This window comes from Poecilia reticulata, chromosome 5 (genome assembly GCF_904066995.2).
Source record: "Poecilia reticulata chromosome 5, P_reticulata-male-v2, whole genome shotgun sequence".
Lineage (NCBI taxonomy): Eukaryota > Metazoa > Chordata > Actinopteri > Cyprinodontiformes > Poeciliidae > Poecilia > Poecilia reticulata.
The window spans coordinates 16,382,167-16,408,776 of NC_088834.1; the positions used below are offsets into that span (position 1 = coordinate 16,382,167).

The 26,610-nt window shown below is 40.5% G+C and overlaps 2 protein-coding genes across 7 annotated transcripts; both read right to left on the minus strand.

Moving 5' to 3' along the window:
- Positions 1-143: 143 nt before the first annotated feature.
- Positions 144-18,806, minus strand: LOC103465147 (msx2-interacting protein). 4 transcript variants are annotated; one of them, XM_008409756.3, is made up of 15 exons: positions 18,507-18,806; positions 17,131-17,445; positions 13,483-13,959; positions 13,231-13,385; positions 12,491-12,691; positions 11,357-11,508; positions 11,143-11,268; positions 10,938-11,051; positions 10,730-10,843; positions 10,538-10,638; positions 3,318-10,395; positions 2,513-2,581; positions 2,222-2,416; positions 1,494-1,652; positions 144-1,218 (listed from the first exon to the last, which is right to left on the minus strand). In XM_008409756.3, the coding sequence occupies exons 1-15, from the start codon at positions 18,587-18,589 to the stop codon at positions 1,087-1,089; spliced, it is 9,471 nt and encodes a 3,156-aa protein (XP_008407978.1). In that variant the 5' UTR covers positions 18,590-18,806; the 3' UTR covers positions 144-1,086. The 4 variants fall into 4 exon arrangements, with proteins under 4 accessions (XP_008407978.1, XP_008407977.1, XP_008407980.1 ...); XM_008409755.3 differs by having other exon boundaries at positions 13,483-13,962; XM_008409758.3 differs by lacking the exons at positions 17,131-17,445; positions 18,507-18,806 and adding an exon at positions 15,542-17,127.
- Positions 18,807-20,616: 1,810 nt separating this feature from the next.
- fblim1 (filamin binding LIM protein 1) lies at positions 20,617-26,350 on the minus strand. Of its 3 annotated transcripts, none has more exons than XM_081607154.1 (8): positions 26,101-26,350; positions 25,558-25,909; positions 24,046-24,131; positions 23,221-23,314; positions 22,971-23,140; positions 22,057-22,235; positions 21,504-21,624; positions 20,617-21,395 (listed from the first exon to the last, which is right to left on the minus strand). In XM_081607154.1, the coding sequence occupies exons 2-8, from the start codon at positions 25,883-25,885 to the stop codon at positions 21,285-21,287; spliced, it is 1,089 nt and encodes a 362-aa protein (XP_081463280.1). In that variant the 5' UTR covers positions 25,886-25,909; positions 26,101-26,350; the 3' UTR covers positions 20,617-21,284. The 3 variants fall into 3 exon arrangements, with proteins under 3 accessions (XP_081463280.1, XP_081463279.1, XP_081463278.1); XM_081607153.1 differs by having other exon boundaries at positions 24,046-24,182; positions 26,101-26,349; XM_081607152.1 differs by having other exon boundaries at positions 24,046-24,185; positions 26,101-26,323.
- Positions 26,351-26,610: the final 260 nt, after the last annotated feature.

The following is a 26,610-nucleotide window of genomic DNA, read 5'->3' on the forward strand; positions in this document are numbered from 1 at the left end:
ATTATTGAATAGTGAATAAAAAAATATTGAAAAAGTTGGTTCCTTTATATATTTTGTAGCAGTTTGTTGGTTTGCACAGACAATAACAAAATATAAAATAAACACATAAAAAGATGAAAAAGTGACGGAACTAAAGCCTCATCTGAAATCATGTTTTCTGGAGTTTTATTTGAGTTACAAAATATGAAGTGCCATCAGCAGACTCCACAGAGTTTGCCAACTTTCTTTGTGTTACAAGTATTTACATCAAGAAAAGTAAAGATCCATCTAAATTTCCACACTCTGCGTTCTCGTATGTCCCGGAGGTAAAGTCTCTGTTAAGTCGCCATTTTTCCACTGACGTTTAAATATTTAAAATATTTACAAAGTTCTGTACTGAAAAACCCCTCAGAATGAAGCTTGCTCGACGTGGAGGCCCATGCCAGATGTGTGACCTCTTCAGTAGTGAGAAAAATAAGCAGAGTTGATGGAAATGAAGTAGCTGTTAAATGAACATGGTCCTCATCAGGGTCTCCAAAGATTTACAAGTTCATTCCTCCTCCGATAAAAGGCAGAGTGAAGAAGTCTGTACATAATTCATTTTAAAATTACACGATGAAATGTCCCGTTAACCGTTGCAGCACAACAGCTTTAATGATCCTCCTGTGAAGAAATGAGTCAGAAAAAAAAAACACCAATGAAAGATGCCACCCAGATAGTCACCAGTTTTTATGTTAATGTTTTTTTTTTCTTCCTTCTTCAGCGCATCTCCAACACACTAGAATAAAACTTCAATAAATATAAATACAGCAGAAAAATGGTCAAGTAAGACTCATTCTGGTTTGATCCATCCCTGAGTTTTTTTTTTGTCGAGTTTTTTTTCTTCTTTTTTTTGAGAAGGACACATATACCAGACAGGAGTGACAAACAAAAGAAAGAAAATCAGATGTAAAAAAAAAAAAAATCAAATGTTTAAGGTACATCCAAAAATGTTTTTTTTTTTCTCCCCTCCATTGGATCCAGGAACAGAAACAGAAACTGAAACAAACTCCTCTGGTTTCCTGAGGCTCGCGGGCAGGAGCGTCCAGTGATGGGAGGGGTCACAGGTCACACAGAGGTGATGACGATCATGAGGTGTGGCGAGATGCTGGAGATCCTGTTCAAAAGGTCGGGGGCCAGCTGAGACAAGTGGCTCTCGGAAAACTCACAGGGTGGGAAAATCTGGAGCACATAGGCGGGCTGGAAGAAAGAGAAATGTCAAGACGTAAACGCTTTCCTGTGGATTAAGGAGATCAGTGCTGAGCCACACCAATAAATAAAAACACAGATAATCACAAACATTCTCCTTATATAGTATATTTTATTTACAATCCCACGATTTTCCCATCTTTTTTTTTTAAAGCTGACCTATTATGCTTCCTTGAATTGGTTAGTAGAGGTTTACAAGCTTCAGAAAAAAAATATAAAAAATACACTTTATGAACAAAGTCCTTCACAAATGTGTCATGTCTCACCTGATTGGAACCTGGATTGGGGATATTGATGATACCAGCTGCCAGTTTTGCCTGCAGGTAGTTGATGAATGCAGCTTTAAGAGCTTGAGTTTGGTTTATGACATCGTCCTGATCTCGTCCACAAGGCAAAGCGAGGAGAAGACAGTAATCACTGTCACCCTGCAGGGAGACAACGTCGACATTTAGTCTGAACATACATTGCTGTGCCACAAACTACTTCTTGTTATTGCTCTTTTGTCACATAACAGATGAGAAACAATGTCAGTGAAATTGATCAGTCTACTAGTCAGGGGTACAAAGCTGATTCTATGATGTTGGGGCTCAAGTGAAACAACCAAAATGATCCCAAGATCAGCAAGAGAACATAAAAAAATGAAATCATTGTTCTGTAAGGTGCCTACTCAAAGCCCAAGTTTAAATTTATTTGAGATGTGTGGCATGAGCTAAAAGTCCTTCATTAGAGCTGAATTAAAATGAGAGTTGTTAAAGCAACCAGTTATTAAGTCCAAGTTTGGTTGTCGTAGTTAAATAAAATTAGCATTTTATAAAAATATTTTGTATTTACTCATTTTGACCAAGTATCTGAGAAGGTTCGATTGATCATCTGAAACATTTAAGTGACAAAAAAGCAGAAACAAGAAGTCTCCAAGGATTTTAACATCTCTTTTTATTGAACTGTAATCAAAAATACAAGAAATTTAGCAGGAGTAAGACAAAACACAGCATACCGTCATTCTTCTGGCTACACTCTCCAACTGAGAGGCCTCCAGCCTCATCCTCTGAGCGATCCTGAGCAGAGCGCCTCCTTCTTGCAAAGGCAGCGATCGATGAGCCAGAGCTTTGTTTCCACAGACGAAATGCAGCTGGACAGCAGCTGTGTCGTTCTTCAGCGCCAGAAGGCCCTGCCACACTATAGGGTACTTCTGTTTCGATTACACAGAAACAGGAAAGGGTGTCAGGCGAACACTATTTTAGTTTTGACCAACGACTCGACCAATGAATGCAAACGTCTGTCTTACCGTGAGCAACTGCACCATATTAACAACCTGGGTCATCTTTCCATCTGGTTTAGCCTGGAGTTCTGCACCCTTTAGATTAAATAGAAAATCGTTAGAAAAGACATAAAATGAGGGAAAACTACTGCTTCAGCCCTTTGCCATCTACATGTTCATTTTGAAACGTAAACATAAATGCAGTAAAGCTGAAACAATTAACCAATTATTGAAATAATCATCAACTAATTTAGTACTTGATTCATCTTTAACTGAAGTATTCACTCTAAAAAAAAGAGCATTTGATTAAAAAAACACAACATGAATATTGCATTTAAGCTTATGAAAAACAACCTTTTTTTGACTGTAAATGTGTTCTAATCAAAACTCAAGTGGTGTAGTTTTAGGTTCACTTAGTTCAAACTCTGTTAAAAACAATCTGCTATTTAGCACCGTTTGCTACTCAATTATTAATCACAGATACTCATGGGATAAGCCTGTATTGGCGCTGCGTTAACTTTTCAGATACATTATAGATTTATAAACAGATAAATACAACTATAGAAGACAAAATATTACAAGGAATTTTTTTAGCTGAACAAAAATCTTTTGCTACAAATCATCAAGCGTTCACTAAAGGAATGCAATTATTGCATTTTAGGAAATAAAATTATCATTTTCTTATGCTTTGCATCTTATGCATTTTCAATATTGTAGAAAATAAGTTTAAATGGTTAGATAAGAAATCTGGAAAATGGGCCAATTTATTAAAATTTAATTATACAATAATCAACTAACGTTTAGCTGCAGCCCCGAAGCGCAGTGAACTTACCATAGATGGAGTGACGTTCAGTGGCGGCTGGTTGTGCCCAACAGGGGCGTCTGGGATCTGAGAATGCATGCGGTTTGGATACATTCCTGAGTACTCTGAGAACGACCCGCTGGGTCCCGGTGGCATCAGGGGAACCCGCTGAGGTGACGCAATAGCAGCGCCAGACTGCCGGATCGCCATTATTCCATCCTTTTGAATTATAGGAGAGTGCGGCCTCTTTGCTTCAAGCGACTTTATGTCCTTCTCAGACACGCCTTTGGGCAACATGTGAGCTCTTGGAGATAAAGAAGGCGGCAGAGTTTCTTGAATGTGTCCAGAATGGGAGTCCAGTGTCAGACGCTCCCCCTGCTGGTGCAGGCTGTGCACTCGCATATCTCTCTGAGCGATAAACGTTTCCATGTTAGTCCTCAAAGCTCCCCGAGAGTCTGACGGCAGGGTGGCGGATGGTCTCCCAGCTTGGTGGAAGTGTCTGGATTCGTCCTGTTCGCCCTCGTGGCCCCGCAAAGAACCGTGGTTGACCTTGAGGACTTTGTCCCTGCTGACAGCCTGGGGGGAGGACGACCGCGGCTGCAGGGAACCAGGCCACGGAGAGGCAAGCTGCTCGCTGTGGACGTAGTTCATCACAGACAGAGGTGGTGTGTTGACCCTAACCTCCTGCTGAACCAGATGACCCACTGTAATGGATTGGGAGACACAGTGAGGAGACATTCGTCCCACACCTCCAGGCACGTTGTGAGGTGGCATGATGACAGACTGCTCTGGGTGGTGGACACCGGTGATATACTGCTGCATGGGGTTGAGAGCAGAGGATATCATTACAGGGATCCCCTTGGGTGAGGAGGAGCCAAGAGGTGAAGACACCTTGGTGAAAGGAGGATGAGAATGTCCTGACTTTCTTGGGGACCGTGGTTCCTGTTTGATGCCACCAAGATGTGACGGACCTCTGTCACCAGTGGATGTGACGAAGCCCACATGGTTCCCAGGGGGAGACGGTAAATGTGGGCTTATAGCAGGGCTTACAGTGGAAGTCCAAGATGGTTTAGCTCCATCTGTGCCATGAGGATCAACATTCTCCATCTTCTTTTGATGTTTTAACTGCAGGTAGTCTTGGTGGTAACCCATTACCTGCTGATTACCTTGCGGGAGACGCTTCACGACTCCTTGGGGCCCCGCCTGGTAAGTTGAATCCATCTTTTCTAAACTGCTGCTGCTTTCCTGCTTAATTGAAGACAGAGCTGATTGGAGTTTACCAGAATGCCCATGATCGGTTTGTGAAGACCCCTTCTGATGTCCCGACTGAGAATGGCTGTAAACATCTTGTTTAATCTGGGGAATCGACACCAATTGCTGAGATTCAATGTCACCGGCTGTTGCTTGTGGGATTTGACTAATCTTGGCACTGATCCTCAGGGGTCCTTCTGTTTTCTGGCCTGAGTGGCTTAGCACCACCACTCCTTCAGATGTGTTTACTCGCAGACCAGAGCAAGACCCAGAACTGAATGTGGGGCCATGGTAAGGTCCACCATCGTCTTTGCTGGGCCTGTAAGCCGTTTTGGGCAGAGCCACATCCATGGAGGGATTTCCAATGATTAGATTAGGTTTTTCCTCAGACTCAGGGGGGTTGCAAACGCGACTAATAACAGAGGTTGCCGTAGATGCAATTACAGAGATCACAGATTTAGTCTCTCCAGGTAACGTGGAAGGCGTTCGGACAATAGGTGGCACTGAATGAGTCGGCGTTTTACTCTCAGGGAGCGGGGATCTGTTGTGAATAGCAGCTGTTATGGCAGGATTGCTTTCAGATGGATTCTGATCTCGGAGGTTGGGTAGATTGGTTGGAGCAGAACTTCCTCCTCCTGGTAGCGTAGTTGTTTTAGGTATCATGAGAATTTTCCTCAAGTCACTTGTGCCTTGATCTAGCTCTTTGCTGTTGGAGTCAGAAGTGGTCAGCTGGCCTTCCTTGGCTGCTACTGACATTATATGTGCAGAGGTAACACATGGATCCTTAGACTGGTGTCGCCAGTCGGGTGGAGAAACAGGCGCTCGGCTGGTTTGAATGGATTTGATGTTGGGCCTGTTGGAGGCCAGAGAGGGAGAAACACAATCAGCTGGTAACTGTTGTGGCTTTGAGTATATGGGGCTCTTAGCCTGGGGGTGTGTGAGTTTCACAGCTTGTGTTTGCTCTTCCACAGGTGACAGCAACTCTGATTCTGTTGCCTTCACAGCTGGAACTTCAGCCTCTGATTTCCAGGTTGTAGGAGTGATGACTGCAGCAGCTGCAGCAGATGGAGGCTTCTCAGCCACAATCTTTACATCAGACGCTGCACTCTCAGCTAAAGGCATCGTCAACTCCTCACTTAATTCTTCTTTCACATCTTTTCGTGCATGCTTTGGGGCTTTAGGACGTTTAGGTGTTTTGGGCCTTCCCCTTTGACTCTTTTTGTGAGTATTTGAGAAGACGGGTTCCTCTTGCAGAGCGGTTTCAGGTTCTTCAACCTTGACCAGTGGGACAAACTCCTGGATCTCAGGTTCTGAACAAACTTCTGTGCTAACTGGAGCGGCTGGGGTGAGAGGTACACTTACATTTTCACCAGTTATTGAGTCAATGGCAGCCATCAGCTCTGTCTCACTGGCAGGATTACAAGGCTTTTCCTCCTCAGGGTCACTTTTTACCTCTGCAGGAGGGACAGGAGGAGTCGGTAGTTCTGTCGGAAAAGCCGGTTCGGTAAGTTTTGCGATGTTCTCAACTGCCTGCTCCAATTCACGCTCCTGTAGGAAAGAGCTCTTTGAGGCGTCTACCTCCTTCTTCTCTTTTTCTTCATTAGGGCACTCTTTGTTGGCAGTACTGCACCTGGAAACGTGATCTTTGACCTCTTTGACATCCAGTATGACTTGGAGGTCCCTGAAAACATGAGGCTTCGGAGCGCCTGTTGGCTTGACTTTTCCTTTTATGATCTTCTCTTTCTCTGAGGCAAGTTTCTCCTCACCCAGCAGTGAATCGGTCTCTTTTCCATTTGATTTCCCCTCACATAATTTTTCATGAACGTCTTTGTCCAGTTCTGTGCCTTGCTCATCTTTTTCACCTTTCTTTACATCTGATTTTACTGAAGAATCTTTGCCTGAAGATGACGAATGTTGTGAAGACAAATCATCTGCTTCTGTGAAATGCATTACTTGAATCTCATCAGCTGCTTCAGCATTATCCCCTTTCTTACAGCCTGGGACTGTGGGTATTGGACTTGAGGAACCCTTTGTGAGATAAGGTGACATTTTCCCCTTAGCAACTCTTGAAACCCGTTCGCCACTCTCCGACTCATTTGAATCTGCATCCTTATCCATTTTCATTTTCTCTGTTTTTGCAGCTGAAATCTCTTCAACCGGTTTGCGGTTTTTAGGAGGCCGCCCGCGTTGTTTTGCTGGCGCTGGAGTCGGTGGTTCCGACTCGGTGCTGTGCTGCACAGCCTCTTTCTCCGTACCCCGCTTTCGTGCAGAGCGAGGTGACTCAGTCTCCTTGCCACGAGTCGGTGCATCGTCTTCCACTGGGGTTGCGTAAACAGATTTTACATTTCTTCGAGTTCTTGCTCTACTTATCGGGATGCTCTGCTCCGAATGATCATGATCTGATCCAGGAGTTGGAGACTTGGCTGAGGACTTTGTTTCAGCTCTTGGAGATGAGCCACGCTTCAGCTTATCTTTGTCGATGCGCTCACTCTTGCGTGTAGCTTGTTTCTCAGAGACAGATGTTAAAGGAACTTGAGCAGGAGATTGCCTGCCTTTTTTAGTTTTAATTTCTTTTGTTTTATTTTCTTTTTGAAAGGAGACTGGCTCTTCAATTGCATCGCTATCAACAGAAATCTCTTTACTCACTTCTTCAAGTTTCTTCTCTCCTTCTGACTCTACTGCTGTTTGACATGTGGAAAGAGGGTCTTCTTTGATTAAATCTGCCTCTTCAGCAACACTGAGTTGTACTGGACTACTGGCTGTAGGCACTTCTGGTTGTGACATCTCAGGACTTGGTTCTGGCTCTGATCTGCTAACCAACTCTTCATGAGAACCAGGGTCGTTTGTTTGTTCGTCAATTAAAGGCTTTGCATCCTCTTCAAGAAATTCCTGCTTGTCCTCAGAAATGTTAGTTTCAGGAACCGTTTCAGGTGCAGGTTCAGATTTTAAGGTCTCAGTTGGTGAACAATGCATTGTTACAACATCTTCACTTTCTTTTACTTCTTCCTTTGTCTCCTCTTTTGTAAAAGACATAGGTGGGCATACATCAGCGGGTGGAGATGGTAACACACATTTCTGGTCTGAAAGAGGTGTGTCTATGCTTGCAGACTGAGTAACAAGATTAGGAATCAGTTTTGGTTCTGGAGCAACTTGTTCAACAGGACTGATGGGTTTGATTTCAGCTGCCACACTAGATTCTGACGTGTCATTAGACCGTAAATCTTGTTGTTCCTGCTCAGACGGTTTTTCCTCTTTATTTTCACTTGTACAAACTGTGTTTCCTTGATACTCCTGCTGCTGCTGACTCTTGTTTTTTTGTTGTTGTAGTTGCGTGAGCTCCAGAAAACGGCTGTGAAAGAGGACAACGGGGCCGGTCTCAAGTTCTCCCTCTGCTCCTTGCTGACTAGCTTGTTGGTTCAGCATGTGCTCCAACTCTTCGTATTTGCGCTCAAGGTGTTGAAGTCGTCTAGAGTCCAGCTCAAACACAGCGCTATGAAGGAAACGTGACGCGAAAAGCTCTCTGCGTTCCTGTTCCTCCGGCTTGGGTTCTTCTTTTCTGTCATCCAGTTTGTCCTCAGATCCACTTCGTATCTTTTTCTTTTTCATGTACCAGGAAGGAGTAGGTCTTGGTGCTGATTCTACTTTCTCTGTGTCTTTCTGGCTTCGGAAATTCACAAAGTGGGAATCGTAATCTAAAAATGACCAGTTATCCTCACGAGAAGAGGACAGAGACTTTGCTCGTTCCAGTAGAGCTTTAGTATCGGGGGTGATGGTCTGGTCAAGTGCGGTCGAGTAGAATTTGTTTCTTTCAAGGTGAGCCAGCTTTGGGTCTGAAAACCGATCAGGTCTCGGCCTCTCAGAAAAAGGGATAGAGGTGGAGGGAGCAGGAGAGAGGGGTTTGTTCTCTCTATCCTCTTCAGAGTCTGATCTCACTTCCCCAGGCTCCAAATCATGCCAAAGGCCATATTCTGAGGGCTTGCGGTTGTGAAGGTTTTTGCCCAAGCCTCTAGAAAAGTTCAGGTTGGGTAGCAGGTCCTGCTTAACTCTACTGTCCCACCTCTTTTGTTGATCTTCTTCCCCAATATTAATGGGGGTGTTTGTCTTGTTCACCTGTGTGTTGTGAGTCCTCTTGACCAAAAGCTCAAGTTCTGGGTGAATCTTCTGATTGTTTCGACTCAACTCCTTCAGAGAGGCATCCATAAAGTCCTCCTCGGCATGCTGAGAGAAAACCTGGTGACCTGGAGAAGGGGTACTACTCCAGTCCGGGTCTTCACTTTTTTGTCTCCTATAGAAACGCTCTCTCTTTATCCCAGGCTCGGCTTCGAACTGGTCAGACAGCTTGTGAGACGGAAAATTATCTGTGACATCCTCAGGTGGTTTACCAACTTCATGCACAAGGCTACGATGTTCCAGGTCTTCGGTTTCGTTTCTTTGCAGACTTTCTGCTTTTTTCAGTTTGTCAGACTCGCGCTGTTGCTGCTGCTGCATGTGTAAGCGTCTGTTTTGCTCCATCTGCTTGCGGTAACTCTGAGAAAGATCAATGTCGACATGGTCTTCTTTAGTCTTGGCGTTTTTATTAGTTTCAGCATTCTGACTAGGCTTGAATGCAGCATTTTGTTCTTGCTCTCTTACAATGCTTTGATCTGAATTCCCCTCTAGTGAGACCCTTCTGGAGGAAGTGCTTCCTTGTTGTCGTTTTGACTCTGGCAGATCTGCAGAACCTTCAGATTTTTCTCTTTGTCCCCTGAGATCCTCTAGTCCATCCTTTTGAGTGACACTTTTTTCTGTTTTGAGTCGTGCATCTCGTCGCTGAGGATCTTTGTGTTTGTCTGCATCTGGTTCTTTCACATATGTGGTACTGGATCCAAAGTCTGATGACTGACTGCCATCCTCGTCCTCATGCCTGCTTCTTTTCTGACGAACAGTCTTACCACCTATATCCCCAAAGCGCCTTTTTCTTGCAGCGAGGCGATCTGAATCCACTGCTGAATCCTTTCCATCGTTTCCAATATCAGACTTGGGTTGTTTTTTAAGTTTAGGTTTTCCGTCTAGCTCTGCAATATCCCCTTTAGTTGTTTCAGTTTTTACAGAGTCTTGAGGAACAGTTAACTGGTTTCCAGACAGAGCGTCTCCATCCACCTTAGATTTCGGTTTCTCATGAACATCTTGGTCTGATCCCTTTCCTCTTCCAGATCCTCCATCAAAAGCAGCATCCATCTCCGTTTCTTGTACCTGGCTAACCGGGGACTGACCCTTTCCTTTCCTTGATTTATTCTTTTCAGTCTTTTCTTTGTCAGTTTTATCTTTCCTTTTTGGACGTTTGATTTTCTCTGCCCCTGCCACGCGATCGGGCTGAGCGCTCTTCTCGCTCTTCTCACTCTTTGCTGCTTGATCTAGCAAGGTCTTTTCAGATTTGTCAAAATGTGGAGGCGACATGGAGCTCACGCTGCCGCTCCTCTCTGAAGACTGGCTGTAAACACGCCGTTCTGAGTCTCTGGCAGCACGTTCGGACGGAGAAGGGGAAATTGTGGGAGTGACAGCTCTTCTTTGCGATGGGCTCCACCTGCTGCGATCAGCCTCGAAGCGCTCGCGCTCTCTTTCTCGTTCTCTTTGAATGTAGGTATATTTTCTGATGTCCTGCTCGAAGGGGTCTCGGTAATCCCTGTAGTCTCTTGGATCCTCATGATAACGTGGGTCAAAGTGTTCTCCCTGATAATGCTCCAGTTCAGGAAAACGCTCTCTGCTGCGTGCGGCGTACTCTCTGCGAGCTTCCTCTGGATAAAGGCCAGTGGTTCTTATATTCTCATAGTAAGCTCTCTCTGCTGTAAACTCATGATAAGGAGGTCTGCGATCCTCTCTGTGAAATGAATAGAAGAGATTATTAATCACTTTAGAAATGTTAAAAATACACGTTTGTTTTTCTATATATTTACAACAAGTTCGTTTAAATTCCTTAAACTGCCAATGGAGAAGTTAAATGAGAAAGGAAATAAATTTACCGTCGTTCTGGTGGAACTTCATAGAAGTCTCTAATGTCCTGTCCAGAGGCTTGCATTGAGCGGTAAAATGCATTCTGGCTCTCCTGACTTGCAAAATCCACCTATTGAAGAACAAAAATACCAATTAACTACAGAAATAACGAAAAAATGTAAAATATAAAGACATTAATGTATCTCTTTTTTTTTTTTTACCTTAATTTTATTACCACCGATCTTCCAGCCTTTAGTCTCCCGCACAGCTGCCTGAGCAAAATCCGTGTTGTTGTACAAGATGAGCGCCATCCCCTTTAGTCTATCAAATACGACCTATGAAAGGTACAGGCACACAGTTACAACCAGACAAACTAAAATAAAGTCCAGAAAATTATAGAGATGTTAAAAAAAACAAAAAGAAGCTTACTTTAACTACGTGCCCGTAACGCATGAAATGCCGTGTGAGGTATTGCTCTGTGATGTTGGGGGCCAAACCATCAAGCCAAACACATGTAGTAGGTATACTCTTCCCAAAACCAAGCTGCAAAGAGATGTAGAGCAGCAATTTTACAGACATAAACTGCAAATAATTCAACACAGAAAAGAAATGGTTCAGGGGATAAAATTACTACCTTAAGCCTGTTGTTTCCCAGATATTCTGCATCCATTTTCTTTATGGCCTTGCAAACGCTGCCAATGTCAGAGTACTGGACAAAAGCATACTGAGGAATCCCATTTACTTTCTTGATGTCGATGTCCTTAGGAGGAAGAGACAAGAATTACAACAATGCTTATTGTAAAGTGGGAAACGTTAGTTTCACAGCACAAATCTGTGTGAGAACTTACAACAATTTCTCCAAAGCGCTGAAAAATGTCCAGGAGTTGCTGGTAACTGGTGGTCTTTTCAAGGTTGCCTATAAACAGCGTCCGTGTAGCCTTGGGGTGGAACTCGTCTAGGCGTCCATCTAACGGTCTGTAGTCATTTTCATTCTCTGTTTCTGAGGGGAAGAAACAGGTTTCAATCGTACCAGCTACATTTAATCCAACCATCTTTACATCCACTCACATTTTGGAAGTTCAGTCATGTTAAATAATCTCCATCTCATACGAAAGTATTAGAGCCAGACTAAGATTTTAGTTTTGAGATTACGAGAATGAAGCCATAAGTTGAAAAGAGACAATATTACCAGGAAGAAGTCGTAAAATTACCAGAAAAAAGTTAAAACGTTAATGAGATCAAAGCTTCGACAGAGTTGAAAAATCCTGCTACTGATAATTTGATGCTGATGTGTTTAAGTATGTCCTTATTGGTAAAACCGATACCATAGTATAACTTCACAAGAGTTACAAAATTATTACTTTATTCTATTAATATTATGACTTTATTCGGGTAATATTGTAAGTTTATTCTTGTATTATTTCAACTTAGATTTTTTTTCTTGTATCACAAACTTTTTTCTCATAATATTACAAAATTTTTCATATGCTTTTATTCTCGTATTATTAGAACTTCTCGTAATAATTTTTGTTATTGTATTTTTACGACTATTCTCGTAAATAACGATTTTCTACTGGTAATATGGCTTTTTGTATCATCAACTTACCATTGTGTGACTGTTCTTGTAATATTACTTTTTCTTGTAAGGTGACTATTGTCAAATTACTATTTTTTTTCTCCATACTACAATGTTATTCTCATTGAGTTTATTCTTGTATCATTATGTTTTTTTCCCCGTATTATTACTACTCTCATTTCGATCTACTATCGTCAAAATGACTTCTTTTATTACAACTTTTTTTCTCATACTACAATTTCATTCTCCTAATATGTGGTCATCATCCTATTATTACAACTTTATTGACTTACTGTCAAATGACAAACCTTATATTATGACTTTTTTCTTGTGTTGTGACTATTTATTCTCATAAATACATCTTTCTTAGCCTGGTCCTAATGATTTGTCATCCGTCACCACTTACCTGGACCATTCCAGGCTGTAACCTCAATAAGCATGCCAAAGAACAGCTTTCCCTTGGAGACGCTGAGAGCTTTCTCTTGGTCCTCTTGCTGTCTGAAGAACACTAATCCATAGCGGTCCTCTGATGCGCCATGAATCTGCACTGAATTCACTTTCCCGTATTTCTTAAATTCATGGAAGAGTCCATCTTTTAAACTTGTATCTGCAGAAGGAAAAGTCAAACTGTCAGTCAAATCTGCAACAGAAATGAAAACACAGATTTTCCAAATATGGTGTTAAATTACAGATCAATTTTATTACAGATCAATTTTTTTACAGGTCATTTTAGTGGCTGGATCTTAAATGTTGTGCTTCAAAATAAAAATATAGATTATTTCAGTTATACAATTCAATATTAACAGAAAATAGGGAAGTACGGGGAGTTAAAACTGAGAAAAAACATGGCAACATGGAACACCCAACCAAAATGAAACTCCTTAACACTTTAATCTTTCCAAAAAGTACTGCTCTCCTATCTGGGACAGACTTCTACCCTGATTATCCGTTCTGGCCACAGACAAAAAGAACTTGGAAAAGGAGAAGGTTCCTGCAGTGGAAACACATTTTAAACTGATAATAGCCCAATCCAAGTTTATTGCGCATGAATCCGACAATGCCCTAATAATAACTGATATTTTAAACAATTAGAAAACTAGATTTTCCCCCAAACAAACTGGAATCCAGCTGAACATTTCCACTAACCTGTGGAGCGCACTGGTAGGTTTTGCACTTTAATCCCAAAGCTTCTCCGAGGCTCTTCAGAGTCCATCACTAAACATGTCTGGGGAGCCGTGTGAGCAGCCGACGACTGAACGGAGCGGGCCCGGGAACCGTCGCTAGAGCTGCTGTTTGAGTCGCTGCCAAACAGAGACGGAAAAGACACAAAAATCAGTTGGACAAACAAGTGAATAAAGTCAATCAATAGGTAAAACATTCAGATTTTAAGATGCATACCTGCCACTGCCTGTGCTGCTGGTGCTGCTGACAGAGTCGGAGCTTGAAGATCTACTCTGAGATCTCGACCTTGGGCCTCTTCCGGGGGACAAAGGGGTTCTTTTAGGAGAATGAGGGGTTTTTGAGGTTTGCCCTGCGGTCCGCTGAGGAGACGGATGCCTCGACTGGGATGAATGAGATGATCTGCTTCGACGGTGGTGATGATACGATCGATCAACACGTCTCCCCCTATCATCTCTGTAGAGGTCTCGCCGTGTTGAATTGGTAAGGGTAAATGGGTCTCGTATTCTAGAATCAAAATGCGGGTCTGCTGCCTCAAAACTCCCTCCGATGGCACTGCTGCCGGGGCCAGTGGTTGCAAACACCGGGCGATCGCGGTAATAATCAGCGTTGTAGTGACGTTGTCTGTCAAAAGTCCCGCTGCGCTCATGGTGGCCATATGGGCTGTGATCATAAGCACGTTCACGGCTTTCTGAGCTACTGTGAATTAAGAACAAGGTAGAGAGATTTACAAAAGAAAAGAAGAATTAGTAAACTCTTGAATTAAAAATAGTCCATTGGTTACTTATACAGCACAGATGCAACAAAGCAACTTGTTAAAAACAACCAAGTATGCCACAACTACACAAAAGAAAGAATAGGCTCACTACTCATTGTGTTTTCAGAACCAGCTTTGCATACAGGGCAGCAATTTTAAAATCTAGGCTGAAAAATGCATATAACTACAACGCCTTGTAATAGTATTAATTTCAGCTGAACTTCTCCACATTTGTCATGTTAAAACAATAATTTTTAGTGCCGTTTTGTTGCACTAAACGGCACTAAAAATGCAGTTTAGTGCATTTTTATTGCAATAAACTGCCGTATTGGTTAGTCTACCAATATTTTGGTAGACTAACCAAAATATTGGTTAGTCTACCAATATTTTGGTAGACTAACAAAATATTGGAAGAAAAATTACAAACCTAAGTGTGACTTGAACTTGTTTTCAGATCCCTTATTAAAATCCATTGCAGCCAAATATTTTAAGTAGTTAATTAATTTAGTAAACTGAGTCCAGCTGGGTATAGCCACACCTTATTATAAATAAAGGTGATCCATTAAGGCCTCGTAGGAGACAGTAAACATGTGGAAGAAGGTGCTCTTGTCAGAGGCGACAAAAATTGGCCAAAAGCTGCTTTTGGTTTAAAACTAGCAATGAACATCCCCCTTTAACTTACCATGCACTCAGTGAAACATGGTGTTGGCAGCATTATTCTGTGGGTAGACAATGAAGCTGGTGCATGTTTGATCAGAAAGCGGCGCAATACGAGACGATAACATGCAAACGGACAGACTAAAAAAACTGCAGTGGAAAACGGTTGAAAAATTCTTAAAATCGACGGGTCTGAAAAGAAATGCACTCCACACTTTTCAGATTTTGATTTGCAAAAACATTTTTGATAAACCTTGTTATAAACCAAAGACTATATCAAGATAAATCTCCAGCAGAAAAACCCACTATGTTGAAGTTTGTGTTTGTAAAATGATATGTGAAAAAGACCAAAGGGAGTGAATACTTTTGCAAGGCGTTGTTTTGCTTGCTACGTTTATTTGTTGTTTAAGCAACAATAGGTGTTAGGATATGGTTTTTTTCAATGGTGTAACAGCGACAAATTACTCCAGGGAGGGGGCAAGGCTGTCTTAAAAGAGAACATTAGTCACATTCAACCTGCTTCAACTTCTTTCATCTGTATTTCTATGTCAAGATTTTAGAGGCTGATAAAAAATGCTTCACATGAAAGAAACAAAATTACATTTTGTTCGATTTTCAAGTTTAAAATCCTATATACAATCTAAGTAGAATGGATTTATACATGTTATGCATGCCGTTTAAAATGTAAATTACACATTATACTACTTTTGTAACTCGGTGAAAGGAAACACATTCATGGGCTGAAAAAGATTATTCACCTCTTGCATTAAATTATGCAACTTCCTCTAAAAGCAGCAGTAAACTAAACTTTCACAAAGCACTAGGGAAGCAGAAAGATAAAAATATGGCCAGAGAAATACCAACCTTTTGGGAAAGAAGTTACCAAAATTAATCCAAATAAAATCTAGGTGGTCAGAATGTGAATGCCCCAATGAAAAATTGGAGAAAAACAAAAACATCAATTGATCCAATTAGGGGAAAAAGGTTTCTCCTGAATTGTACTTTGAGTTATCTTCAAGGACCAGTGAGGATTCCTGTATATTCCACAGTTTGGTATTTAGTTACTTAATTCTCTCCATTGGATGAGGACAAAAAAGGAAAAGCAAACAATTTTAGAAATATGCTCCTTGGCAAATCTGAATAAATGGAGTGGGGGGAAAAAAAATAACTTGATAACATGTAAAAAAAAAAATATGATGATGAACTTAATCTGCATATCCGGGTCAACTAACTAATAATATGTTTGAAGGCATTATGGCAAATATATCCAAATGGATCATCAGTCTTGGTGGCAATGGTAGAATAAGGAAGGAGTATGTCCCAAAGGTTGACTGATTCCATCGAAGAAAAAACTAAACATACCAATAAAAAAAATCCCAGTGGATTACATCCTGCTTCTTAACTTCTGGAAGAATCAGACACATCACAGAGTAATAAATCCTTTTCGAGTCTTGGTATCGCATAATTCCAAAGTCCAACAATCCCATTAGGCGTGTTGGTAGAAATATATGGCTTTTTTTTTTTTTTGTTTACAGTCATCCTGGGCTCTTGGAGGTCACAGGCACAGTACATCCACACCTTGGTATTCCAGATAAATGGCAACAATAAACCTAGCCACCGTATGATCCACACCACTCTGTCCACGACAAACTGCATCCACGACGTTTCAGCCTTCTTCATGCTTCCTCAGATGAAGAATTACGCCAAAAACCTTGGAAGACGGCCGTTTGGATCCGGGAGCGTTCGCTTTCTGCCTTCTGAATATAATTTCCACATTCGGGGCATGGCATCAGTAAAATAGTTACACTTTACTCTAAAGTAACTTGGAAAACTTGGGGTATACGCATTTGTTCAGTCTTTCTTGTGATGTGTATTCTCTAAGTTCTTCCATCCAGTTGCTTAAAACTTAAAATCCAGAACAGGGTATATCCACATATTGGGAAAGGGAGTAGTCCAACAATCAAGTCTTGGGTCAAAAATGATAGGCCAGTGGCGGGACATTGATATACCTCAATAAATCCTTCAGGCAAAAAGTAAATCCTTCATATTTGGGATTTATCTCCAGCTTCAGGCAAATCCATGTATAAATCAGGGTTACATTCCATGTTGATTAAAAAACATATCCAAAATCTCCCCAAGGTAGTATCCCACATAATAAATCCACAGCTCACCAGGATATTCCTCTTAGATGTAAAATCCAAACCAGATGTAAAAAAAAAACCTTGAAATATAGTTACCTTTGCAAATGATAGTGAAATTAATTTACTTAAATCCCATGGGCAAGGCGAGTCAGGTGTGATGAAGAGTGGAGTGATCCCTAGATTACCTTTGTGTGACCCCTGGAGGTACCGCTCCCTGATGAATAACCCCACTATGTGTACAGATCTTACACTTAAATGAAACCTAGAGCACTCTGGATTTTTTTTTTTTTGAGGGACACCGTGTCCACTTACCCATCTATTCTCCGTTCAAAACGTCCCTCTCGGGTGTGTAGGGACACAGGTGGGCCAAACACTGGGCCAACTGTTCCCCTAGGGAATCCTGCAACGTCTCGACTGCTGGAGGGGGAGCTGTCTTCGAGGCCCCGCACAGCACTGGGGACTGACCCCGGCTCATTGTAGTCAGTCCGAAGGTCTCTGTCTCCCATCTTATTGACAGCATTGTGAGCCTTCTGTGCACTTTTGATATCCACAAAATCCACAAAGGCTGCAACACCGCCCTCTGACCCTCGCTTTCGCAGAACCTTGACGCTCTCCACGCGGCCATACCTGACAGGAAATTACAGACACAACAAAGAAGGAGTTACATTCAGAGTATCCAAAAATAGCCTACTGTCTTTCTGTATGGAACAAACTTGATATTCAAGACCAGAGAAGGCAACACGATAGTGTCCACCTCAGAGAGATTATCTGAAAAAGAATTAACTGCATTTTCCTTTTGTATTTAATCAGTTTTAGATTACAAACAACCTACATCGAAGCCAGGACAATGGCACTTTGTGCTGTAAATACCGTTCAAACAACAAAAACACAATAGTAATGAAGTTGATTCTAATGATATAATCACAAATTGACGTGCTTGCTAGCTTTAGATTAGTTTGTTGGTGAGAATGGCCTCTAATTTATGAGGCAAACAAAAACGATAAAAGATCTGTAAAGCGGTAAATACTGACGTCTATCAACCTTAGTGATGACAAGTGAGGAAAACACAATGATTCGCGGTCTGTGGAGTTAATCCTACAGCACCACAACTTAAAGTAGTTTCAGTGACAGCAACCGACTTGAACGCTGTGCAGCTCAACAACTTGCTAACATTTAGTCCCGAGTCCTGAAAGCTCATTAAAATAATTTAGAGTTGGGCTTTTTAAAATTACTTCTCTACGAAATTAGACTGGCAGCGAACGGAAAAGTCGCATTTGAGTGATCAAAATAACAAAAGTCCTCCACATCATTACGGTGGACCCTGGCTGTCTTTTGGGTTGCACAGATCACGAAAACCTGCCGACTTCCCACAAAATGGTTGGCTGGGTGGTAGCTCGGTGGCTAGCAGCTAACTGCCTTCTTGCGTTAGCAAAAGTTAGCGGAAGACTCTAAAATATCAATATGTACGCCTGGGCGAGTCGCTTTGGTTAAATATTCTTAAACAAATGCAAATGTGATGTAATAAAGCACACGCACCATACAGGAAACCTCTCGAGGAGTAAAAGTTAATAATGCTAACGTTAGCGGTGTTAGCAGGGCTAGCAGCGTAGCCTCGCATCGAGAAAAGGTTAGTGCTGCAGCCAGCGCGCGCAGCTCCGCAAACACGGTCTCTCGCTTGCGTAACGTACCTTTTAAAATGCTCCATGATTTTCTCCTCGCGAACATGTTCGGGTAAATTTCCCACCCAGAGGTGTCTGGTTTCCCGAACCATCTTGCGATCTTCTTTCCCCCTTCAAACACATATGATCTCGCACGTTTTTAATCCCCTGCCGGTCGGAGGTCCGCCTGAACAAAATGACCGACGGTTGATTCCGTGAACGATGTGGGCCCGACCGCCTGCTCCCCGTGTAGCTTTAGCTGCTGGCTGGCTGGCTGGCTGCTGCTGCTTCTGCTGCGTCCTCGATCAGAGCGCGTTCACGCGCACCGGCCTCGCTCCCGGTTGGTGGTTTCGGGTTGCGAGCCGCGTGCGTGAGTGACCCAGGCGCACGCGTGAGCAGCGAGCACGCGGTTTCATGACGAAAACAAATCAACACAAGATTTTTGTGTGCGAGTGCAGACAAATGTCTGTTTAAAGGAAGCTACGTTACCGACACGTAGAAGAAAATAAGAAAATATATACACAACATAAACAATTAAAATGTATATATATTTTTATTTAGATATATACTTAATTTCTGCATGATTTAATCAAAATTAGTGAGTAGAGTAGAATTAGCACTACTTGAACTTATTTTTACTAAAGTAAAATGTAGCCATCTAAGAAATTACTCAAATAAAACTAAAACATATTTTGTAAAAAAGCTACTCAAGTACCCAGTAACTGATCAAAATATCAGTCATTTAATGTTTAAAGATTACATCCACTAAAAATGTAAGTTATGTGGAAATTCTAGTATTTTAATAATCAAAATGGAAATAATTTATATAAATAACATAATTACAAAACAACAAAATTAGGCAAAAGAAACATTTTTTCAAATAAATTTGTTGATATTTTAACAAAAACTGTAGGTGTGTGTCTGTGTCTGGTGAATTTTAGGTTTAAGCAAGCTTATTCTTCATTCAGTGACGTGGCTAGAGTATCCAAAAATTTTATTCAATTTAATAAAATTACTCAAGTAAAAGTCAAAAGTACAGTGTGTAAAAAATACACGTTTAAGAGTCCAGCAAGTTACTCATTAAATGTCACTGAGTAAATGCAACTAGTTACTACCCTGCTTTGATTATTATTAATCAGAAGTGGCCAGAGTACACAAAAATTGTACTCAAATACTTATACCCAAGTAAAAGTACAACATGTTCAGTAAAGGGTTTTAAAGAGACTGATAATAACATCTAATTAAATATTTAACAATGATATAATTAGACAAACAACAAATATAAAGCTATGTGCAAATCGTTGTATATTAAAGATTTAAATGAAAACAAAACAAAACAAAACATAATTATAAAATTTGAAGCAGAGGGAACACTTTTCCCCCCCAAAAAATGTTTCTCTTGCATCCTGGTGTGTTTTTGTAATTGCTTTAAGTCGGATTAAAATCTCAGCACCATCCTGGCTTCTATTTATAAATCTTAGTTATTGTTTACTCTTATAACCTTAGCTATCTTGGCCTCCCATGGCTGTCTTTGTGAAGCTCAGTTCCTCTTTTATTTTGGTAGGCTGTTTCATTTACTTCCTGTTTTCCTGTTAACACTCTTTCTTGTCAAATTTTGACTTGGTACTTTGAGTCATTCTCATGCTAGGTTGTGCTCCGTTTTGAGTTTGTTTGCTTTGCTTTGTTAGTTTTTCTACATTCTTAAGTATTCATTGTCACATTACCAACACAGCTGTAGTACATTCAGTTTCTGACTCACCTTATTTCCATCTCACTAATCACCTCCTAATAATTAATCCTCCAGTTTTCCGTTTTTCCTTGTCAGAGCATTTCTGTTCTCTGCCTGTCCCTCGTTGCTTCCTTGTGTGTTCATTACCAGTATTCTCCACTTCCCTTTCCTGTCTCCTTCAGCGCCTGTAAGTCTGTTTTTCTCAATAAATACTCTAAAAATTAAGAAAATGTACATATTTAAAACATCTTTAAAAACTGATTATCGGCCAGAACAGCAATATAAAAATCAGCTATTGAAGTTGGCCAGTCTGTCCATATTTAAAGGCTTAAATAAAACCTAACAAAAATCATACATTTGTGAAAATAGCATAATGGAGAAGTTTAAAAAAAAATCAAAACAGAAAAACAGTTTTTCTTAGAAAAAGATTTTATTATTATTATTATTATTATTTTTACATATTTCAAAAGATTTGTAATTCCAGAAGCCATTTTGAGATATAGACTGTAAAAATAAAACCAGTTTATTAAAAAAGCTAAAATAGATTTCACAAATCAGGATGAATAATGCAGGCTCTGACCTGTTTATTTAGCAATCTTCCTTTCTCTTTATCTGCTGTTCTGATCTGTGCTTTGTCTTAACCTGTTATATGACTATGAACTAAATACACTTACATACGGAGTGTGCAACATTTCCAATTAATGTATGTATCTTAGAACCTGATTTAACAGGCTATATATTATGTTACTTTAGATTTTCTATAAAAGCTTAAAATATTTTGATTTTTTTTTGTACAAAGCTAAGTAAAAGCAATATGATCCAGATTCTACTAATTTGTTACACATAGTTTTTGCAAAGCCAGTTGCATAAATATGTTCAACGCATTTTTATCTCAAGTGCAAAATGATCAAGTATAAAAGAAAAGTTGATTTGTATTTCTCAGAACGCCTGACATATTGGAAAGTAATTAAATGCGATATCAAAGAAAGCACTGTGACGTATGCTTTCCTGCAAAGGCACATGTGAATCGTTGGGCTGAACACTCAGTTTTCTCTTGCTTGCAGCGAGCCCAGGTGATGTTACTGCTGCCCGGAAATCAGGCTGACATGGCAGGCTTTGCATAACATTTTCCCTTCAAAAGGATAGCAGCCGTGCTCGTTTGGCTCAGGGGAGAGCTGGATGCCACAGTCCTGCAGAGGAGAAGAAAGACATGCCGGCTGCAGAATAACGTGCATCTGCGCATTTACATGTTTGTCAGTAAGTCCATTCAGGACACTATCTGTAGAGTAAATACTCACCTCACATCTGTAGCAGTTCTCATGGTAGGAGCGCCCCAGACACTCAACAGTGTAGCTATCAGTACCATCTTCTTTAGGAATGATGAGCTGGTCACAGGCGCTACACATCGGAGCATATTTCCTGGTTTTAAATTGGAACACAAAAATGAGAGAAAACGTCACATTTTATACACTGAAATAATTAAATGGTAGTAAGTTAAAACATCCATCACAAAGTAATGCATGATTGTGATCGTTTTTCAGAACTTGCATGCGTTTCTTTTCACACCTTCTGAGCTGGAAATAGAAAATAAAACTTCCGATTTTCTCCCTCATGATAATTAAGCTGAAGGTCAGATTGAAGGTGAAAAGTTTTTGAACATGTTTCAAGTCTTCACTCCTCCTGATTCAATACATTATGTGAACACCTTGGCAGACGTTTGGGTTTGTCTCTTCCAGCTTTCACAACCTTTAAAAAACTTTTACAAGCATTTTAAACAAAATGCTACAGGGCCTGCAACACATTCTTGTTGCTAATAGCACTTGACATAATTGTTTTCTTTTTTTTTTTTACCTGTAGTAGTCCTGCAGACAGTAAACTTCACCAACCTCCCCCTGAGCAAAAGCTTGTGCTCCGATTTGCTGGTTGCATGTTGTGCAGGTGAAACAGGAGGGATGGTACGTTCGCTCTATGGCACGGATTATCTGGTCGGTGATAATCTCCCCACACGTCCAGCACAGCTCCAAACTGGCCTGAAACACAGGAAAAGATGCAGCACTGACTAATTATGAAGACCTAATAAGTCTTCATAACAGACTTATTAGGTCTATTAATAACCTGATAAGTTATAATTAAATGCACGTTAACTATAACTTGCATTATAGTTAATAATGCAAATAGCAAAGATGGAGAAATCAAGGTGAAGTTTTTAAACAGAAAAGTGCAACTCTCTATCCTATGTATAGTTGCATACAAAGGTTTTCTTTAGCTTATTAAACTCATACTAGGGGAAGAAATTTTCTTTTGAATTTTTAAAATTTGGATCAATAGTTCTCCAAAATGTAATAAATGTCTTTCAAGGTTTTATTTAGACCTCGAGAGCTTTTTCAGAAATAAAGATTTCATTTCAGAGTGTGTAAAATACAGCATCTGCTTGAAAAAGTGTTGGAATTGAAACGTCATCGACTCCTGTTGTTGCTGTTGTGATTTTTTTTTTATATGGATTAAAAATATATACTACTTCCACTGGCAGATTATCTCACTAATAACAAGACATTTTTCCCACGTTAAAATACGACATCACTGACTTGAACCAGGCTCCAAAATCTCTCTGAAAAGTTACTTGTAAGCCACAAATTTGCCCAGAAACTAGACCAAAAATTCTTGGTAAGATTTTGTGTTTTTGCAGAGTAGAAATGGATTCTTTCACCCCCCACACCTAATTAACCTCGATCTATTTTCTTAGAGGTAAATGAGCAATGACCCACCTGATAGCAGCCTTCACACAGAGGGATTCCCGCCTTGTTGTAGTACTGCTTCCCAGCCAGGGGAACGTGGCAGGATCTGCACTGGAAGCAGCCCTCATGGTAAATCCTGTTCAGGGCTTCTATCGCCGGTTCAGAAAGAGCCATGGGTTTCCGACAGAAGCCACACAAATCTGCACAGTTGCAAATGTTAAACGTTAAGATCAGATGATGATTCGTGTTGAACTGAAAGTGTAAATAGAAATCTTGCCACCTTTGCTCTCTGTGGTCATGTCCTGGCTGTTTCTGTGAATCCCGTTAGTTTCTTCATCGTGTTTCGAGCCTCTGGTTGGTGAAAATACTTTTACCTGAAAATGGAATTAACGCGAAAGAAAACTGAGACTGAAAACAACAATTGAAAAACACAATTTATTAACAACAGAGACTCAAATATCTGTCTGGGCCCAGTATTTTGATTTTCCTCTAAATTGTCAAATTATGTTCCAAGTCATTTTTTGCCAAAAGTGATTTTTTTTTTATAACCTGAAACATCTTTTGGAAAGAAAGAGTGGTGATTTATTAATTAATTAATTTATTTATTTTTAAATCACTTCTGGCAAAATAAAAACATTACGTAAGCCATTATTTTAGGAAGGTGACAACACATAAATGTCAACAAACTATAAATTCTTCCGTTGTTCTAAATCTATAAATTGTGTAAAATTCTCCACAGCTTCGGACGACGTCACTGTAAATACCGTGCATCTGAAAATGTGCAGGAAAAATCTGGACAATGAAGAAAATTGCAGGAAGACTTTCAAAGAAAAACACACTGGCCAGTAAAACAATGGATCTTCTGCTGCGATCCCTTCCCTTTTCCTCATCTTTTGTTACATTTTATTTAGTCCAGACAATAATAGGAGAAAATGTTTTGAAGTGAGGAATTTAATTCACTTCTCATTTTCTTCTCAGTTTGCTGTTTCCACAAGACATGAGTTTCTCAGACTTTGTGAGTCGTTTAATGTATTCTTAAAAGAAACATAGGTACTAAAACGGTGAATTATGATGTGAAAATCAAGGTTTTAATGGGATGTGATACCTCTTTGTTGGAAACTGGGTGCTGGTCAGGACTCTGTGGATGGAGGGGAGACGTCAGGGACAGAGGAGGAGGAGGAAGAGCTGCATCTTCAGAGAACGATGAAGGTAGAATGTCAGGAGGAGGAGGAGGGAAAAACTCTGCTGGGAGTGAAATCAACAGATTCAGATTTACTTTATGGATGAAATGGTTTTATTTAAAAGGGATTGACATGACATGAAGGATCTTCACAAATGTTTATGAATGAAGTGTCACTCGGTAAATAATAACACTTTTGATGGACTTTTAATACAACTTTGTATCAAAAATGTCATTATTTACTGAATGACACTTCATGACAACATTCATAAACATTCATGAAGACTTCTTAATGTTTAGGACAGGTTGTTATAAACATGACACTTCAATTAAAGTGTTATCAATAAAACCAACCAAAAATATTTTGTAACTATTTGCTCTTTTTTTTTTTTACATTTGTAGATTTTAAATATTCGCCATATCTTTGTTGATGTTGTTCTTTTATTTATGTCTTTGCCTTTAGAGCACAATTTTGTTTTTTGTTTTTTATGTGGAAACAAAATAATACTAATACAATTTTAAGTCTTAAATTTTGAAGTTTGATTTTTGAGCATAGAGACTTCCTCAAACTCAGAATTGCATAAATAAAAAAATTAAGTAGAACCACGTCTATCTAGGGACTTTTAATGAAAAGCCGACTTTGCTGCATCCAAATTAGATTTTAATTAATTTATAAATCTCGGCTAAATTTAGTTTCATAACAGAATACATTTATTCAACAGAGCTTAAAAGAATTTGAAAAGCAAATGTCAAATAAAGTGATGGATCTGTGATAAATAACATCCCATTCATTTTCTTAAAAGAAAATAAGTCTAGTTTATTTGTTTCACTGCAAAACACAAAATCTTACCAAATATTTTTGGTTGAGTTTATTTAGCAAATATCTTAGTAGACTAGAAATAAGACAAAACTAACTTAAAAGTAACGTTTCAGCTTGTTTTAAGTGAATAGTTGCTTAATTTTGATAAAACTGTACCAACTTCACTGGCTGATTATTTAATTTAAGACCAAGTAAAAATGTCTTGTTATAAGTCATCAATATTTAAGAATTATATACTTAAAACAAACTGCTATATCTGCAGAAAAGTTACCTTTAAGTTAGTTTGTCTTTTTTCAAGTGTGCAAATATATTTGCGATTGAAACTAGACCAGAAATATTTGGTAATATTTGCGTTTTTGCAGTGTAGATTACAGTTTTGTTGTTTTTCTTGTACTTTTGAAGATTTTGGCACACTTTGACTGAAAGCTTGGACAGCCCTGCTCTGATTAATGTCTGACATGTTTCCCAACTTTAGCTCTTTTCTGTGGAGAACCCCAGAGGAGGTTTGGATTAGAAATCTCTGCAACTACAAAGCAGCTTTCTGTGTGAAACACTGGTATACAATAAAGGCCCAAAACAAGGAACAAACACTTTAAAACAAGCTCGGTCACGAATACCTGAAGAGCTCCTGCTCTTCTCCTGCACCTCGGCTTTGGTGGCTCCTGTTGGGGCAGGTCGGGGTTGACTCTGAGGGCCGGATGCTTTGGCCCGGGGCCCCGCACCGATCCAGTTTCTGCCGGTGTTGGTGGGCGACATCTCCTCTGCTCTCCGCCTGAGGGAGGAGAGGTCATCACCTGCAGTGTTGTGCTGCCTGTCCGGGCCGCCGTGGGTGCGGAGGGCCGGCTGCTGCTGCTGCTGCTGTTGTGTCACGGTGGCTCGGTGGGGGGACGACAGCGTGATGAAGACTGAGGACACCATCCTTTTCTGGGGAGCTGCTGATGCCATGGTTGAGTGAAACCCTCATACAGCCTGAATAATGCAGCACAGACCAGAGGTCATTACCAAGAGAGAGAGAGAGAGAGAGAGACGTTAACGCCCTCAGTCAGCAGTAAGAGGCTGTTCACTTTCCTCCTGAGAGGAATAATCACACACCTTCAGCTTTTATCAGACACAATGAATGGTTCAGAGGAAGGAATCTAAATCATCTGGCTCCAGCTTACCTGGTACAAAAGGAGGCGTGAAGTCAAGTCTTTATCTTCTTCTTCTTTGGTCTGGATATCAGAGTTTCTGTTTTATTTCCACTCCCATGAGCTGCCTGTGAGAGAAGACTTTACTCCGGTGGAGAGGGGCGCCTATCTGCAGAAAGCCACTCCTTTTTCCTCCTCTATCTCCCTCCCCTCCCCAGCTCTGCCGTCTGCCGACCCCTCCTCCTTTCTCTGGCTGAATGACAATTCAACCTCCCTCCTGACCATAAAAAGTGAACAGCTAATCTCTGGCAAAGTGCAGTAAAAAAAAAAAAAGAGAGAGAGAGAGAGAAGAAAAAAATCATGACACATTCATCCACTATGAAAACTTGGCTAACACTGTAACAGTCATACACTCACTCAGATGCATGTACGCTCACACAGAGTTGTGCAACGTGCAGTTGTACCAACAGCACTGTTTTTACAGTGTCATAAAGGGTTTTTCAGCCTGACGTGGACAAGCAGACACACTCACCCAACTCCCAT